Genomic DNA, 18,061 nt, shown 5'->3' with positions numbered 1-18,061 from the left:
CTTTCTCAACCTTGAGAATAATAGTACCGAACTCATAACTTCATAATAATTGCTGTTCTTATTGATAGAAATAAAAGCTTTGCTGTTATTGTTGCCAGGCTTCTAGTTGTCTCATTTATAGCTGCAAGCATTTAGAAGGTATTTCCCCACCCTCACCCCAATTTGGCCTTTTTTGTCTAGCAGGGACTGGTTCAAGTTCTGCTTCCTTCCTCATCCACAGTCAACCTCTCATTAGTTCAATCTTCTCTGAGGTCTGTGAGTCCTGACCGACCCAACCATGCTGTCCCTTCCTGTCTCCTGTCTTGTTTTCTTTCCCATCTGGCCTATAACCAGGGAAAGAATCTTGTCCTTCACTCATTGTGCCTTCCTGTTCATTTATGAATAAATGAATAAAGTTTTATCCTCGGCATAAAATCTTCCCTTGTGACTCTAGTTCAAATAAATAGCACCCACCTGTGAATTCATTTTATGCTTTTCTCTTTTATTAGCAGCACCACCTTACTGTGTGTGCCTGAGATCAGGGACACTTCTATTCAATAGACAACCAAAGAAGAATGAAGCAATCTTGGGGAAGATGAGTTTAGAACTATGGAGGAGAAGAGATTTTTCTTTAAAGGATTACACATTTTCTTTTTAAATGCGGGTTATTATCTAAGAGTGGGCCAGGAAATCATTGTAATCTAGTTTCTAATATAGCAGGTTACCACCAGCAATTTTTCATAGAGTGGGATAAAATAGAACTGGAATGAAATAGAAAGCATCGGGATGCATTGCATGTAATGTAATTAATTGATGAAACAGATTACCGGAGATGTTCTCCGTTTCTGTTTCCATAGGTCTGGGGTGGACACAGATGGTTCCACTTCCAAAGTATGTGTGTGAGAGAGAGGGAGAGAACAGGGTCGTAATATAAAACTGTTTCTTTCTGTAGGTCTCTGTCATAAAAGGTTTGAGAAATGTTGCTCTGTCTCATAGGTTAAATGAGTCAGATCTAAGAGACACATATTTATGATTTCACCCAAAGTACTCTGGCATTGCCTCAGGAGATCTTAAAATTCTTATCAGGCAGGTAGGAACAGGTGATATTGGCATCACGGCGTACGGGGTACTGAGGCATCCAAACACTGGTCTAAGTACCACATTTTGCTTGAGCGGCACATGTGGTTGTGCACAGATACGCAGGCAGACTGTAACTGACTCAAAACCAGAGCCCATGTTCAAAACTGTTATGTTGTCATCATTTCTTCACTAATTGAGTGGTTTCTGAGCAAATGCAAATCAGCGGTCTGCGATGGATTGTCCTAAGAGTCATCCAAAAAGTCCTGATTTTTTTAAAATCTGCGAACAAAGAGTTACGTTGATTCCTGCTGCTTTTAAACTGTAACTGCGCCACGGAGGTGGCCATAGTCCCAAGTAAGCAACAACAACAAAGGGCTGAAAGTGATTCATAAACGCAGGACAGACACTAGACATCATCTCACCATCCCAAAGGAAATAGTAAGTCTAGACGACACTTCTCAATGGTTGATACAATTATTCAGGAAAGCAGGCATCAGGCAGGCGCCACACAGGCTCTGGTAGTCTCAGTGCTACTCTACTCACGCTGGGTCAGAGGTCTTGCGAGCCTCATGATTGATGCAGCAGGAAAGCACAGCATGATCAGTGGAAAAAAAAAAAAAAAGATTGAACCTGACTATAATCAAGGTTCTAAATCTAATTGCCAGCTGATTGGAAATATGAAGGCTAATTAGAGATAAATGGCAACAAGAGGTGGCAATCAGCCAAATCTCCTACCAACCACTGTTGTTGACTAGCCCACATCAAGATCCTGGAGGGCTTGTTAAAGCAAACGGCTTAGCTGCATTCCCGGAGTTTCTGCCTCGGGATGGATGGGGCCTGGGAACAGAATTAGCATTGCTACCACGTTCCCAGGGGTTGCTGAAGCCACTTGTCCAGGACCCGCACTTTGAAAACCGGTCTATGGGACAAATAACCTGCTACTCAACCAACCAATGACCTGCCTGAGAGAGGGCAGCTATTACAGAATTAGATACATTTAAAAGGCATGCAAACCCAATGCAATATATGGGCTGTATTCAGATCTCGATTTTCAAAACCTGCGACTACAAAAATGTTTTGAAACAACTGGAGAAATCTAAATATGGGCTGGAGGAGGCATTAATAAATTATACTTCATTCTTTGGAGGATAATAACAGCACCATGATGACATTTAAAACTTTCTGCAAGTTAAAAATACATGCTGAGGGTTTTTTGTTTTGTTTCCGTTTGATAAAATGATGAGATTGCCAAAGATGGATAAAACAAGATTATCAAAGTGTTGGTAATGATTGAACCTTGAAATAGGTTTGTGGGCTCATCTTGTTGGTCTCTCTACTTTGGGGGATGTGTCAAAGTCTTCATAAGGTTTATTTGTAAATGACCGGTGCCCGGACTGTACTTCTTCACATTATAGAGAATTACATTTTTCTCATCTGGAGATCAGTCTTTCAGTGGCCTCAACACTTCAAAAAATAAAAATCTGACACTCCAAAATAAAGATAAATTAGCTTTATGCTCCAGAAGTAGCTGTAATGAAACTATACCAAAGCCACCAATAATCTGTCTTCTTCAAATGTCATTCAGACTCACTTTAATATACAGTTCTATAAAAGGTTGGCTGCTACAGTTTCTCATTCCCCATTAGATCGAGTAAAGGAAGTCTGCTGGAAATGGGTATTGTGACAGCTGGAAAAATGACAGCTCGCAGCCTGACATTTACAGAATAAAAATGTATAAAAGAATTTGATCAACGTAGTACACAGTGATAGGTTATTGACTGGTTCATCAATTAAAATGTAGCCTTGACTGAGCATTTATGCTTATGATCAGTTATCCTTCTAATTCCCTTAAATTAATACTCTTAATCCACATGGCAACCCATGGAGATTGGCACTGTTGTCATCTACAGTTTACAGATAAAGAAACTGTAACAGAGAGGCTAAGTAACTTCCCTGAGGTCACACAGCAGGAGACTGTGTTCTTAACCACTCTCAGTACCACCTCATCAATAAAAGTTAAATTGCACCCATTGTCTTCTGTTTAAGATCTACATCAAGGTGAAATAAAAGTATAAAATACAGCTGAGACTTTTTTTTGTCCTATTGAAATTTATTTTAAAGAGTTTTTAAGATGCCTAAGGGATAAACTAGCCATTTGGAAGTCTCCCTGAAGAAAGCATGATACGGTAGAAAGATTATGGACTTGCATTAGGAAGACGTGGGCTCAGAGTTGAACTCCATCTTTAACCAGCTGTGGGATCTTAGGCAAGTTACTTGACCTTTCTGGTTTTCCAGTTGCTCAGCTTCAACATGGAAGAATTCACAATGGTGTTACAAGGATCAGATGAGTTAATGGCATGTGATTGGTTCGTATTTCTCCCTCTCATGTGGAAGAGCTAGTGGTGCTGGATGAATCAGTTACTGTACAATTGGCACAATCACTGACATTACTGGAAGACGAACCCTAGAATGAGTCTAAGAAACTGCCCTGACTCGAGAATTCAAACAAGTTAACAGCGATGAGAGGAATGGTGGAGGGTCCCTTCAAAAATGGTTACATCGAAAAGCCTCCAGATATTTCTCATCCAGGAAGGGTAAAACCAGACGTAGGAGTTTGGTCCCAGGGAAAAAGGCCATCATGGAAGGGAGGGGTGGGTCTAAGTACAGCCCACGTCCTAAGATTGGGAAAGGAGAAAAGAGGATGGTCAGAGCAAATGGAGCTGTGGACAGCTAAGAACTCAGGATGGCAGGAGCTCAGGCATCTGCAGTGACCACAGACAGCAACACTGGCATCTATGGGGGATGGGAGGAGAGAGGGACACCTGCTCTTTAACACCTGCTTTGACATCAGTCACCAGTACCCTTGGCATGAAGGTCTTCAGGCATCGGCTCTAGCATTATGGTCCATGGTGGGTACTGGCTGCCATAGCAGTGTTGATTAGGCCCCCACAACCCAGTTGTTGCTTTCCCACTGCTTCTGGAGACACTGGAAGGCTTTGCAAAGGCAAAACGGCAGAGTAGCATGACCACTAAACCCCAGGGCAAATCTGAAATCCCCCCTGCCTGAGTCTCCCAGATCTCTTGTGGAGGAACTCAGGATTCTGAGCTCCATGGAGGGTAGATAGAAAGCCAGGTCAATCCTATTTTGTGGCAATAATTTTGACTCTAGTTTATCACCAGTTGCTACAGCCTAGGAAATATGGATGGCCGTAAATAATTCCATGTTTAACTCCATATTTTCCATCAGGAAAGAAAGAGGATAATATTCAAATGTGCATTCCTTGTACTGAAAACCACTTAAATGCATTTGAAAATACCGGGTCAACAAAAAGAGAATACTGGCTCAATTTACTACCATCTAAGAGGAGAGATTATTATGCAAGATATTAGAAGAACCTCGAAATGTAAAACACCAGTTATGAATTAGGCAAATACTGAGGGGGACACTTATAAGTCGCCATAGACCTTCATGAGCCCAGGCCTTATTTATTAATGGGTACCCGTTAATAATGCTGCCATTTAGACAGTTAACACTCAAGCCAGCTTTCCTTCTGTCCAGCCCTCGGGCCCATGGTGCAGATGCCAGGCTTCCTTCTAGGCCTCTCTTCTCTAACCCCAGTTCAAAAGAAGAAACTTTGCTTGGAACTGTGGACCAGAGGCATGCATCGACAATTCAGCTCTTTTGGGAAGGCTTTCAAAGCGGTGCTGAAAAGCCTCACATGATCTGCACACGGATGGGCAGTTCTGAAAGAACCTTAGACACACTGACCGGGGCTGACCCTTGCAGGGCAGCAGGAAGAGAAGGGAGAGACCCCTGTGGACGAGGCGTTGTGCGATATATCCAAGCCGGGATACAGACCCAGCCAGCTGGACAATGGCTGCAAGAACCAGGCTCCACAGGCACTAAAACATGACTGGACTCCATTCATTCATCTATCTATGTAACTATATTTAGAGAGGGCAGAGGCAAGTGCAAGCAGGGGAGGGGCAGAGAGAGAGGGAGACCAAGGATCCCAAGCAGGTTCTGCTCTGTCAGCACAAAGCCCAACACGGAGCTTCATCCCACAAACCGTGAGATCATGACCTGAGCCAAGATCAAGAATCAGACACTTGACTGACTGAGCCACCCAGGCACCCCTTGAATCCACATTTTTAAGTATGAAGGTAGCAATCTGGTCCGAGTGTGGGACTTTCGATATGTTAAATATAAACGGATGTCATTTCCATGAACATAATGCCCTCAGTATCTACTAACTTAATGGTAGGATATTTAGTATGGTATTATTTGTATTTAAAAAAATGGAAGAGTCTAACTATTCATCAGTAGGAAAAGCCTATTTTTAAAAAGTCACTTGAAAATATGACCAAATGTTGAGTGGCCAAGCTAGGCTGTGGAGGTATAGTTGTTTATTTTATGTTTTGCATTTCTCTAGTTTTTAAATTCTCAGAGTTAGAAAAATAGAAACTCAAGCAGAATTCTGTCCCACACCTTAGGTGAATTGATTTTGATGGGCAATTTGTTTCTGTTTTCTTGTTTACACAATCACTGGTATATTTAATATATCTTCTAGAATAAAACCAAAATAGAAGCTAAAAATTGCTGAACATCTTAGTAAACAAATCTTTATGCAGAATAGAATGGATTTCTAAAAGTAGAATCTTCTACCTACTGCCAGATTACATTCTCAGCAGGGTTATACCCATTTGTACTGGTTCTCTGTGTCAGAGTGCCTGTTTCCTTCTGCCTCTGCACTATTAGGTATTAGTTTGATTATCAAAAAGCCTTAATCATGTGCATTTGCGTTTACAGTTCTGTGATCATTAATGAAGCTAGAGTTGAGCACTGTTCTCTCTCATGCTCACTGGCCCTTGCTTTTCTGCCTCTATGAATTACCAGTTCATGTCCTTTATGCATTTTCCCATGGCTTTATGAGAACTCTGTATGAATGTTTTCAGCAGCATCATTCCCTTCCCTCTGGACTTCTGTGACGCTGTTCCACTCTTCCTCCTCCTGCCCTGTGCCCACACTCAAACGTGGTGGTCCTCAGCCCTGTTCTCTTTCCACTCTGTAATTCGCCCTTAAAGTACCTAATTCATACAGATAGCAGAGTGCTCTCTTTATTTTTTTTTTTCCCAGCGTTTTTATTTATTTTTGGGACAGAGAGAGACAGAGCATGAACGGGGGAGGGGCAGAGAGAGAGGGAGACACAGAATCAGAAACAGGCTCCAGGCTCTGAGCCATCAGCCCAGAGCCCGATGCGGGGCTTGAACTCACGGACCGCAAGATCGTGACCTGGCTGAAGTCGGACGCTTAACCGACTGCGCCACCCAGGCGCCCCCAGAGTGCTCTCTTTAAAAGCTCAAAGGAGCAAGGACCATGAGCGCCTACGTGTCACCAATGGTCTCAGGTTGCCTGGGACTTTCACTTCTTGAACTGGGACAGTCATGAGCAAACCGAAATGGTTGGTCACCCTGCAAGTTAGACGCTCAATATTTGCTGAATGAATATATGATGACTTCCAGGACTACTTTTCCAGCCAGATTAGTCCTGGGACTTACAGATCCTTATTTGTGACTGCTTCATGGATAGCACCACTGAAATAACAGCATCTCATTTCTGTGTCCAGAACGCTCTCCCCACTCCTTTTTACCGCCCCCCCCCCCCCCACCAAACACCCTGGCTCTTTTGTATCCACTTTTTCAGTGAATTACTCCTTTAGCATTTTAGAATTTCAGTAATCCTTACACAGTTCTTAGTGCTCAGTTTTGTGAGGCAACGGGCCACAGTTAGGGTTACGATCTGTACTTTGAAACTGATGCGAATTAACCACCAGCTCCAGGATGGTTGTGTTTCCTGTGGTTCTATTACCCAATCCTCTCACACTTACGCTTGCTTCCCTTGCTTGGGTGTTTCTAAAGAGCAAGAGTTGTGTCCAGTATTTTCTAGGTAATGGAACTTCCTACATACAGAAGCACATCATAATAAGTAAAAGGTAGCAGAATTATTATTGATGTTATTATTAATGAGTTCAGCAGTGGGTTTCAGTATGTAAATAGCCATAGTTAAACCATAAAAGAAAAAAAGTAAAATTATAATTTGATTATGAGCTGAGACTCTCAAACTAGATCGAAGCATTAACTTATTCTGTTGCATACTTTATGTAATTGGTAAATCATTTAATCTATGAATTTACCCCCTCAGGACATTTAATGATGAATTGCCAGAAATACCAGATCTTACACTGACAAAATTTGCTTCGTTTTGTTCATTAGGTTTGCATTAGTCAGCTCGGGCTAGCATAACAAAATACCATAGAATGGGAGGCTTCAGAAAAAATAAGATAAAAACAGAGAGGGAGGCAAACCACAAGACTCTTCAATACAGAGAACTGACGGTTGCTGGAGGGGTGTTGGGTGGGGGGATGGGCTAGATGGGTAATGGGTATTAAGGAGGGCACTTTTGTGATGAGTGCTGGGTGTTATATGTAAGTGATGACTCACTCAACTCTACTCCTAAAACCATTATTACACTATATGTTAACTAAGTTGGATTTAAATAAAATTTTTTTAAAAAGGAAAAAAAGATAGGTCTTTTCTCACAGTTCTGGAGTTTACAAGTCCAAGTTCAGGGTGCCAAGATGGTCAGATTCTGTTGAAACCGCTTCCTGGCTCAAAGACAGCTTCCTTCTGGCTGTGTCCCCGTAAGGCAAAAAGAATGCTTGTGTCTCTTCCTCTCTTATAAGGGCACCGGTTCCGTTGGAACAAAACTCCACCCTGATGACCTTATTCAACCTTAATCACCTCCTTAAGGCCCTACCTGAATCACATGGGGGAGTTAGGGCTTCAGCATATGAATTTCAGGGGACACAGTTCAGTCCAAAGCAATGCTGGACTTCTTTGGTAGAATGATTGAATCTAAGTAACTCTCAATTCCTCCAAACATAGTTAGGAACACACTGATGACACAAACTGCTCCATTTTTTACAACTTATTTGACGTGAGGGTTGTCAGCTGTCCCTAAAGCACTGCTTGAATTCTCCACAAAGGTTAACTCCGTGCATCTGTATACTCTGACTAGCTAATATGGTGAACCCCGCATAGTTTACTGAAACCTCTTTTCCTCCCCTGCTCAAGAACAGAGGAGTTTGTCCTTACCGGACTACGTATTTTCTTTTTTTCAATTCTTTTAATGTTTATTTTTGAGATCGGGGAGGGCAGAGAGAGAGGGAAACACAGGATCTGAAGCGGGCTCTGCACTGACAGCAGTGACCCGATGCGGAGTTTGAACTTGCAAACAGTGAGATCATGACCTGAGCCGAAGTCAGATGCTTAACCGACTGAACCACCCAGGTGCCCCAGGGCTATATATTTTCTTACCATCTTACACCTGTAAGCAACTAGCTACCCACTCTTTTCCTCCTTGCTATCTTCTGTTTTCCTTTTTGCAGTCAAGAGGTATTTTATTCCTTTATCTACCTATCCAGTAGTACTTCTCAGGATTTATTCCCGTTACATGTATGTTTGAGTGTATTGCGTACGTATGTTTCTCTATAAACTACGAGTAAAGTAGTGGTGCCTTATATATATTGCTAAGTGTGCCAAGCATTCTGTGAAATGTAAAGCATTTCATCTGTAGTAGCCATTTGATTCTCACGATAAACCAGAGTGGATGTGCTGCTAGACAAATACACAGAGCCTCAAGTATTATCTCCGTTTACAGATGTGAAAGCTGAGACTCAGAGAAAGAAGGTCATTCTTAACATCTGCCTTTCCTAATTTCAAAATATTCTTTATTGACATGCAGGTTATTTGTGTGCAAGAGTGTATCTTTGTGTCGGTCGTATTTCAGAAATTCATTTTTGTGGTATGTGAAACACGGGCTCACTATGTACAAATGGTGGGAGGTGGATAGATCCTTTTGCCCATAGACAGATGCCAGTAAATGTCTAATGAGAATATACTGTTAATTCCAACATGGGTATCTGGATAATTGAGTGCTTTATGTGCTAAACATATCTGCTAACATCCACTTTTGGCAACCCCGTATGCAAGAGTGCATCTTTAATGACCAAGAGAAGCCCAGTTTTCTGAAGATATTACCTTTCTGTCTTTTGGCGCCAAAAGATAAACCTTTCTTGCAGATCTTATCCAGATCGTCTTTAGTGTGGACATAATTTAATTCTAACAGATAAGTCAGAAGTCTCACAATCTGCCATCGGCAAGCTGGAGACCCAGCACTACCGCTGATGGAAGTCCCAGGCAGAGGGCGGAAGACCAATGTCCCCGCTCAGATAGGCAGGGAGAGTAAATTCTCTCCTCCTCCACCTTTTTGTTTTATTCAGTCTGCTGATTCGAATGCTAATCTCATCCAGAAATACCCTTAAGGACACACCCAGAAATAACATTTGGTCAAACACCTGGGCACCTCTGGGTCCAGCCGACACATAAAATTAACCGTCACATTCTCTTCTCTGCATTTACTCTTGCCTCTTATGACATATGAAATGTCATGTTTGAGTAATTTGAGTTGCAATCCACTTCTAAATAAAGTACTTTGTATTACGTTTATGTTAAAAAATGTAAAAGTCAGTTGTAAAGTTGCCTGTTGACTTCAAAAAAACATTGAGAAAATACTATTAAGTACGGAAAGCAGGTACTGACCCTTTGGTTTTGGGGCCCCACTCAACAGCAGAGCTCTCTGAAGGCTGGCTATGAGCTCCTGGGAATACATCGCGACCGTGCTTGTCCCGCCACCGAACAATACATCCGATAAAAAGAATACCAACAGCCAGGGCCATAACACTGAACATGCTGCCGTCCTTGTGAACAGTGCCCCCTGGGGGTGTGCTGCACACAGACTGCGTGGCCGTGGATGGTGGCCCTGCCAAGGGCACTGGCCGGAAGAGCCATCACGGGCAAATCAGCCGCTGGAAGGCACTGTTAGGAGGGAGCATAGCACAGTAACCTGATGAAGTAGAAAGACTGAAAAGCCCCATGTTCGAGTGCCGGTACTCGAACGTCTTCTTAGAGAGGTAGTCGTGGGCAAGCCAGTGGAGGTCTGTGAGATGGGGTTTTCTTCTGCGATTCTACCTACCTCACAGAATCCTGAGGGGAAGTTGTGTATATGAATGTGGGTTTTATTTTAAGAAATAAAAGGGAATCTTACAGAAGGAAGGAAGAGTTGCACCTGCCTCACATTAGTGACTGGGTTAGTCACAGGGCATTTATGGAGTATTGCTTCCGCCTGTGATAGCGCCAGTGTGGGGAAGATCTCTCCCTTCCAGTTGCCCCCATGAGTTTTGGCTCATAAATAGCAGCCCAGAGCAGTCGTCCACCTGCCTACAAGGCATCTCACCCATAACCCCAAAAAGACTGCCTTCACATGCCTTTCCTGGCACCCCACAACAGAGTAAAAGACACACTGAGCTTACTGACACCTTTACCAATATTTCAATCCCTCTGTTCTTTCCATTACAATATAAGCTGCATACCATCAGACTCCGAGCCCAAGGATTCTCAGTTGCAAGCCCAGGGAGAACCAAGTGCACCTGAAGAGCAGAGGGAGGTGGGGGTGGGGATCAGTGTTTGCCCAGTAGAAAAGAAACATCAACGAAAAGGAAAGAAAATGTTCTAAGCCTTTAAACGCAATGGGATTAGATGTATCTATATCAGCGTATAAAGAAAGGGAGCTACAAAAAGTAGAGTCCTTTCACATTCAAGTTCCTGGTTGCAAAGAACTGAAAAATTCAGAAAACATTCCTTTTTTCACTTGAGGTGAAATTCACAGAACATAAAATTAACCACTTTAATGTGAACGATTCAGTGGAACGATTTAGTACATTTACAGCGTTGTGCAGCCATCACCTCTATCTAGTTCTAAAGCATCTGTCTTGAACTATTTCTTATGCTAGGATTTTACATGCAGAAACTACCTTGAAAATAGTAGAAGATTATCTTAGGCTGTTCAGACAAATGAACTTAACTCCCAGATTCTATTTGACAATTCAACTGGATTGTTTCCACCTACCTATCTTCAGTGTTGAAGAATGGGCAATTTAAATGTATTCACATTTGATTAAGGGGTGGGAGAGGTGATTATGGTGATTCTGCAGACAGGAGAAATTCCATAGATTTATGTTCTTATGTATATTGACAGTGTGTTAAGCAATTCAATAAAAGGTTAAAAATTATTTCAGACAGGGGCGCCTGGGTGGCGCCGTCGGTTAAGCGTCCGACTTCAGCCAGGTCACGATCTCGCGGTCCGGGAGTTCGAGCCCCGCGTCAGGCTCTGGGCTGATGGCTCGGAGCCTGGAGCCTGTTTCCGATTCTGTGTCTCCCTCTCTCTCTGCCCCTCCCCCGTTCATGCTCTGTCTCTCTCTGTCCCAAAAATAAATAAACGTTGAAAAAAAAAATTTAAAAAAAAATTATTTCAGACATAATGCGTTTCTTCCATACAGGGTCACACAGGTAGATTGATCTATATAGTGTAGTTAAAAAAAATGGACCTCAATGCAAAACCCAATGTAGTCCCTCAACTTGCCACCAAATTTCTCCCACACATGGGCAAATTTGATTTAACTAAGCAAAAAATGAGCTTTTGAGCACTGGGGCCAGAAGGATATGGACGGGTTAGTGAATATTCTATTGCCGGTGGACTCTTGCTCATAGTTTCTGAAGTCATTCATGGATACTGCCTGTGACTACAGAGCTAAGGAATCATCGGATTAGAAAACCAAGATGGACTCCATCTTGCCACCTCAAATCTGACTGCTAGCCTCCTAAGTATGGTCCTGTATCTCTACCCCCACTCTGAGCCATGAACCATATGTACTGGACTTTGCAACCAGATTAACCGACTCTAAATTGATTGTGTCCATCCCTGGTAGATATAGGCATGCTTTGTGAGTTACCTTGAAACTATAGCTACATAGAACCCCATAAAGTCTTCCTGAAAAATGTGGTGGCAAAATTCTCTTTTGCTATTTCTCTTTTTGCTATTTCTGAAATAGCAAGATAAGACTAAGACAGAATCCTGTCCTGGACTCCTGAAAAGTAACTGCTTCATGATTTATGAGCATTCCACCTAAAGGAAGAATCAATAGAAGGAAAAGACTTGGGGAGAACAATCCAATAAGAAACTCTAAGCCTGTAGCACATCATTACTTTTCTGAAGTTCTGTATTACCACTTTATATATAGTAGGTGCTCGATATACATTTGCTACTTGAATTGGATGAGGATATTTTTTCTTCTTTAGTATCTCTCCTCTAAAAAACATTTTGCCTTACTATATCGATCCAATAATTGTAGTATTTGGTGCCAGCTGTTCCACTCAAATAATTATTTTTGAATAGCCTTCGATTTTTATGTTGACCTGCCGTGTTCCCCATCCTGCCCCTTCAGTGCTTGCTAACCATTACTCATATGCATTGCCCATAGAAGTGGTTCTCAAATTCTAGATTCATTTGTGATCTCATTTGAAAATGCATATTCCTGGGCTGCCAACCACAGTGTTCTTCAGGTCTGAGAAGTGATCTTGAAACGTACATTTTAACAAGCACCCTGAGTGATCCAGGTGTGGGTAATCCATGGCACACATTTTAGAAACCGATCCATAGGGGCGCCTGGGTGGCGCAGTCGGTTAAGCGTCCGACTTCAGCCAGGTCACGATCTCGCGGTCCGGGAGTTCGAGCCCCGCATCGGGCTCTGGGCTGATGGCTCAGAGCCTGGAGCCTGTTTCCGATTCTGTGTCTCCCTCTCTCTCTCTGCCCCTCCCCCGTTCATGCTCTGTCTCTCTCTGTCCCAAAAATAAATAAAACGTTGAAAAAAAAATTAAAAAAAAAAAAAAAAAAGAAACCGATCCATAGATGTGACCCGGCCCTAGGCTCTGGAACCAGCCTTAGTTAGGGCAGAAAGACAAAGAGCCAGGAGTTAGTTCATGGCTAGTGCAGTGATGATGGTCCTGTACTAGGACACCATCTTGCTTTGCTAAGCCATTATTTGTCCTCTTTCTGACTCCATATCCCAGATCCAGCCAGTCCTGCCCTGGACCTTGATAGCTGGGTCCATGTTATTCTTGGACTTCATCGACCGCTAGCTGGAGAAGTGTCAATTAACCCCATATTTAATTTTCTGGCTGTCCTCCATATCCTCCACCCATGGCCAGACTCCACTGAATGCCTTTTTGGATTCCTCCAGTGGCTACTGCTTAGAAGTCTGCGTATTCCCTATTTTGCCCATATGGGTTTTCTAGGTAGCTCATCCCAGCACTAAAACCTCACTCCTCATGACAGAGAGCCCTGACTAAAGATGTTGACTACCCTTATCCAGACTAGCCAACAGGAATAGGATAATCCTCAGGCTGGTTAGCCTTAAAAATGTCATCTCCTTCTGTATCTGTGGCAGAATGAGAAGTCATACCTGCTCATTTATCCAAGTTTAACATCAGGGATTTCAGAAGAGGAACGCTGAAAGTGAGAATAAAATGATGGTTGCCAGAGGGGAGGGAGGTGAGGGGGTAGATGAAATGGGTGAAGGGGATTGAGACGTACAAGCTACCAGGTATAAAATAAATAAGATACGGGGATATAACGCACAACATAGGGAACACAGTCAATAATATTCTAACAACTTTGTATGGTGGCAGATGGTAACCAGACTTATTGTGGTGACCATTTTGTAATGTGTACAAATATTGAATCACTATGCTGTACAGCCGAAACTACTGCAACATTGTATGTCAATTATTCCTTCACAAAATAGAAAGTGAGAAGCAACTCAAAATAACATTATTTTTGTTGCCTACAGCCTGTTGTCAAGAATAGCCCAAAACAAATGCAGATTATAATGAAAGTGTTCCCACGTGGCCTTCAAGCTGATACAGTGAGTCGAAGTTAGAACACCCTTATGTCAACAGAACCCTCCAAAGACCCTTGTTTACCATGCTAAAATAATAAAGTGGTGGTGTCCCTCCATTCAAGGCCCTTCCAAAGGACCTTTATGCAGCCAAAGAGGACGAGCAGGTTGTATCTTCCTCCTCTCTGGCCTTTGAGGCTAGTACTGAGAAAACCTGAGCTTGAAAAGGTGAGTTCAGTTAGCCACAATCAGCTTGAGTAAGCCAATTAGATGAGACAGATTATATCCCAAGGAGACAGGGCATGGCCCAACCAGGAATGCGGGTAGACAGGAATTATTAAAAGATCACAGGCTGAAACAAAGGTTGCAGACAACACTGGTACCTTCCCAAATTGTTAGTCCCCCTGTTAAGAGCTGAAATATTACCTCTGAACACAAGAAGAAGCTTCAGCTGAGAAGAGAGCAAAGTCTAAAGATTTCTTTCTCTACCTTGGTTCATTCATTTATTCAATAAATAGGGTTTTAAAAATACACATGTTTTCTATGTGCTAGGAAGCAACACCTCGGGACTCAGTCCTTATGGGGCTTACCATCTTGCAACAGAGTTTAGGTTAGGAATTTAGTTGGGACTTTGATTTACCAGGACTTTAATTCTCTTGCCTGCCAGTATGAGATGACACTCTGGATACTGCAGTGATAAGCAGTAGAGGTAGTTCAGAAGTGGACCAAGGTCAGAAGCCAAACCACAATTCACATTCCAATGGGTAAACGAGGCTTGAAGTTTAGGGTTAAGTACTAGTCAACAGGAGGAAAGGATGAAGGTGCCCACGGATTAAGGAGAAATCTTTCCAGGGATTCTATAAAGCAGACAAACTTGTCTTGGATAGCATAGATTTGTCGTGGAGTTTCATTATGTTCCTTCCTTGTTGCTGCTAGATAAGACTGAAAAGTAATTGGAACACCAGATGCTAGAGAAGCTAACATTTTTACTAGCTTAAGCCAGTGGTTCATGCACCTGGAGGGCCTGCGAAAACAGACTGCTCGGCCCTACCCCCAGAGTTTCTGACCAGTAGGTCTGGGATGGGACGTGAGAATTTGCAGGCCTAGTCAGTCCCCAGGTGTTGCCAAGGCTACTTGTCTGAGGACCACACTGCAAGAACCGCAAGCTTAAGCAGACATTTAGAGGAGCTTGGAAGTATGGTTCCACAAGGCAGGATAGACGGCATCACTAGGTTTAAGAACTTTTTAAAATTTTTTAATGTTTATTATTCATTTTTGAGAGACAGAGAGAGAGAGCATGTGAAGGGGAGAGGCAGAGAGAGAGAGAGAGGGAGTGACAGAATTTGAAGCAGGCTCCAGGCTCTGAGCTGTCGGGATGCAGCACAACACAGGACTCGAACTCACGAACTGCGAGATCATGACCTGAGCCGGAGTGGACGTTCAACCAACTGAGGCCCTTCCAAAGGACCCAGGCGCCTCAAGAGTTTTTAATCCTTGTTGTTTTTCTCATTACAAAGTAATAATGTGTACACAAATTCTTAATAAAAAAGCAGTAAATTCAGGGGTGCCTGGATGGCTCAGTTGGTGGAGCATGCAACTCTTGATCTCAAGGTTGTGAGTTCGAGCCCCATGTTGGGTATAGAGATCACTACAAAATATAAATAAACTTTTAAAAAAAACCAGGAAGTTCATAAAACAATCTAAGTAAATTTAAAGCCACCCAAAGATAATAATTGATAATACTTCTGTGCATTCTTATAAAACCTTTCTTACATGTATATGTATGTTTGTATATACATATACACAATCTTCTCTTGTATATATATGTAATATATATATATAACATTAGAATCATCTTATACATACTGTTTTGTAACTTCCCTTTTCACTTAATAATATATTATAAACATCTTCTACAATTCAGCAATTGCACTACTAGGTATTTACCCAAAGGATACAAAAGTACTGATTCGAAGGGATATATGCACCCCAACGTTTATAGTAGCACCATCAAAAATAGCCAAATTATGGAAGAGCCCAAGTGTCCATCGACCGATGAATGGATAAAGAATACGTGGTACATATATACAGTGGAATATTCCTCAGTCATAAAAAAGAATGAAATCTTCCCATTTGCAATGATGTGGATGGAGCTAGAAAGTATTATGCTAAGTGAAATAAGTCAGTCAGAGAAAGACAAATACCATATGATTTCACTCAAAAGTGGAACTGAAGAAACAAAACAGATGAACATAGGGGGAAAAAGAAAAAAGAGAGGCATATCAGAAAACAGACTCTTAACTGTAGAGAACAAACCGGGGGTTATTGGAGGGGAGGGGGGATGGGGGGATGCATTAAATGGGTGATGGGCATTAAGGAGGGCTCTTGTGATAAGCACTGGGTGTTATGTAAGTGATGAATCACTAAATTCTACACATGAAACTAACATTACCCTGTATGTTAACTAACTGGAATTTAAACAAAAACTTGAAAAAGAAAAAATAACCTTTTTACATCAATACAGTTCTAGAATATGACTTGCTGCATCCTTTGAACAGAGGTCCCAGAGTTTATTTAAATGTTCCCATGGGCAGGACACTTAGGTTGTTATGCCAATTCTTTCCTGTTAAAATAGTATCAGCATAAATATTCTGGTAAGTCTTTATATGTACAACCTTAATTATCTTCTAAAGACAATTTTGCAGAAGAAACATTGCCAAGATGAAAGTTATATAGATTTTTAAGGCTTTTAATACGTTCTGCCTGAATCAAATATTTCAGTGAAATATTGTATCAATTTATACCCCTGTCAAGGCTATGTGGGTATCTTCTCACACCTTTTTTTTTTTTAATGTTTATTATTTATTTTTGAGAGAGAGAGACAGAGTGAAAGCAGGGAAGGGCAGAGAGAGAGACATAGAATCTGAAGCAGGCTCCAAGCTCTGAGCTATCAGCACAGAACTCAAAGCAAGCCTCAAACTCATGAACCGAACTGTGAAATCATGACCTGAGCCAAAGTTGGACACTTAACCAACTGAGCCACCCAGGCGCCCCTCACACCTTCACATAACACTGAGCATGTTTTTCTTTGGGAATTTCATAAGGAGAAAATTGTGTCCTGTTTACATTTTGAATTGTTTTTAGTTATACTGGGGTCCACGGTAGCATTGCATTCAATGATTCCCTACTTGCATTTGTAGCTGTGTTAATCTGGGGCTTAGAATCATATACTGTTTACTCTTCACAAGGCAATTTTTTGTTTGGGAGTTTACATGTTTGATATTTCACAGAGTGCAGCATGTCATTTTTCTTTGTCATGAACAAAAAACGTCAGAATAGAACAACTTTTGCTGTATCATGTAAACTTTGGGAAAATAAATTTGTGACAAAATTCTGTATGTTGAATTTGCCTCATATGATATGCAATCTCAATTCTCAGTATATGAATTTATTATGATTACAATATAAACGATCCGATTTTACTTATTAAATAATCCATGGGGAAAAAAGTATCTGCCGTGATTAAAAGAAAACAACTGATGGAACAATGTACCTGGTGTCTATTTATTATTTATCAAGTAGCTACAGGATGTGAATACGACAGAATGAATTTTCTTGGTGATACACTAACCTGAACTTTTTTGTGGATACACAGGGACTATTAGGAGAAAAATATGGGAACATCCGAATCCCCGGAGAAGTCGAAGCCTCGGAGTTTGAAATGATCTTGGATGCTGCCATAGAGGCAAAGCTGGAGACGAAGCTCCTGGAAGAGTGGTACTGTCGCGATGAGAACTCGGTGCCAGCGGCTTATTACCTCAGACCTAAGTCAGAAATGCTGCAAAGCAATAAAAATGCAGTGAGTTATCTTTCTCTCCAAAGTATACATGTGTCCATTACTCTCCACTGTTCATCATCCAGAGATGCTTCCCTCCACAGAAAAGGCACAGTAGACAGAAAATTATTCTGCCCTGGACCCTACATTTCTTTTGAACAACATAATCCAAAGCTAAGAAACTTTCCCATTTTTTTAAGTTTATTTTATTTGAGAGAGAGAGAGAAAGAGAGAATCCCAAGCAGGCTCCATACTGTCAGTGCAGAGCCTGACACAGGGATCGAACCCACAAACTGTGAGATCATAACCGAGC

The 18,061-nt window shown here is 41.8% G+C and overlaps 1 protein-coding gene across 1 annotated transcript in view; it reads left to right on the top strand.

Moving 5' to 3' along the window:
- NWD2 (NACHT and WD repeat domain containing 2) overlaps positions 1 to 18,061 on the top strand; it is a 185,020-nt gene that overhangs the window by 142,497 nt on the left and 24,462 nt on the right. Inside the window, exon 4 of the mRNA XM_043572808.1 lies at positions 17,569 to 17,772. Coding sequence (XP_043428743.1) covers positions 17,569 to 17,772 — 204 coding nt within the window. The remainder of the gene's footprint in view (positions 1 to 17,568; positions 17,773 to 18,061) is intronic.

The sequence above is a fragment of the Prionailurus bengalensis genome, chromosome B1, assembly GCF_016509475.1.
Source record: "Prionailurus bengalensis isolate Pbe53 chromosome B1, Fcat_Pben_1.1_paternal_pri, whole genome shotgun sequence".
Lineage (NCBI taxonomy): Eukaryota > Metazoa > Chordata > Mammalia > Carnivora > Felidae > Prionailurus > Prionailurus bengalensis.
The sequence above is the reverse complement of the archived record's forward strand: the minus strand, read 5'-3'. Positions and strand labels throughout refer to the sequence as shown.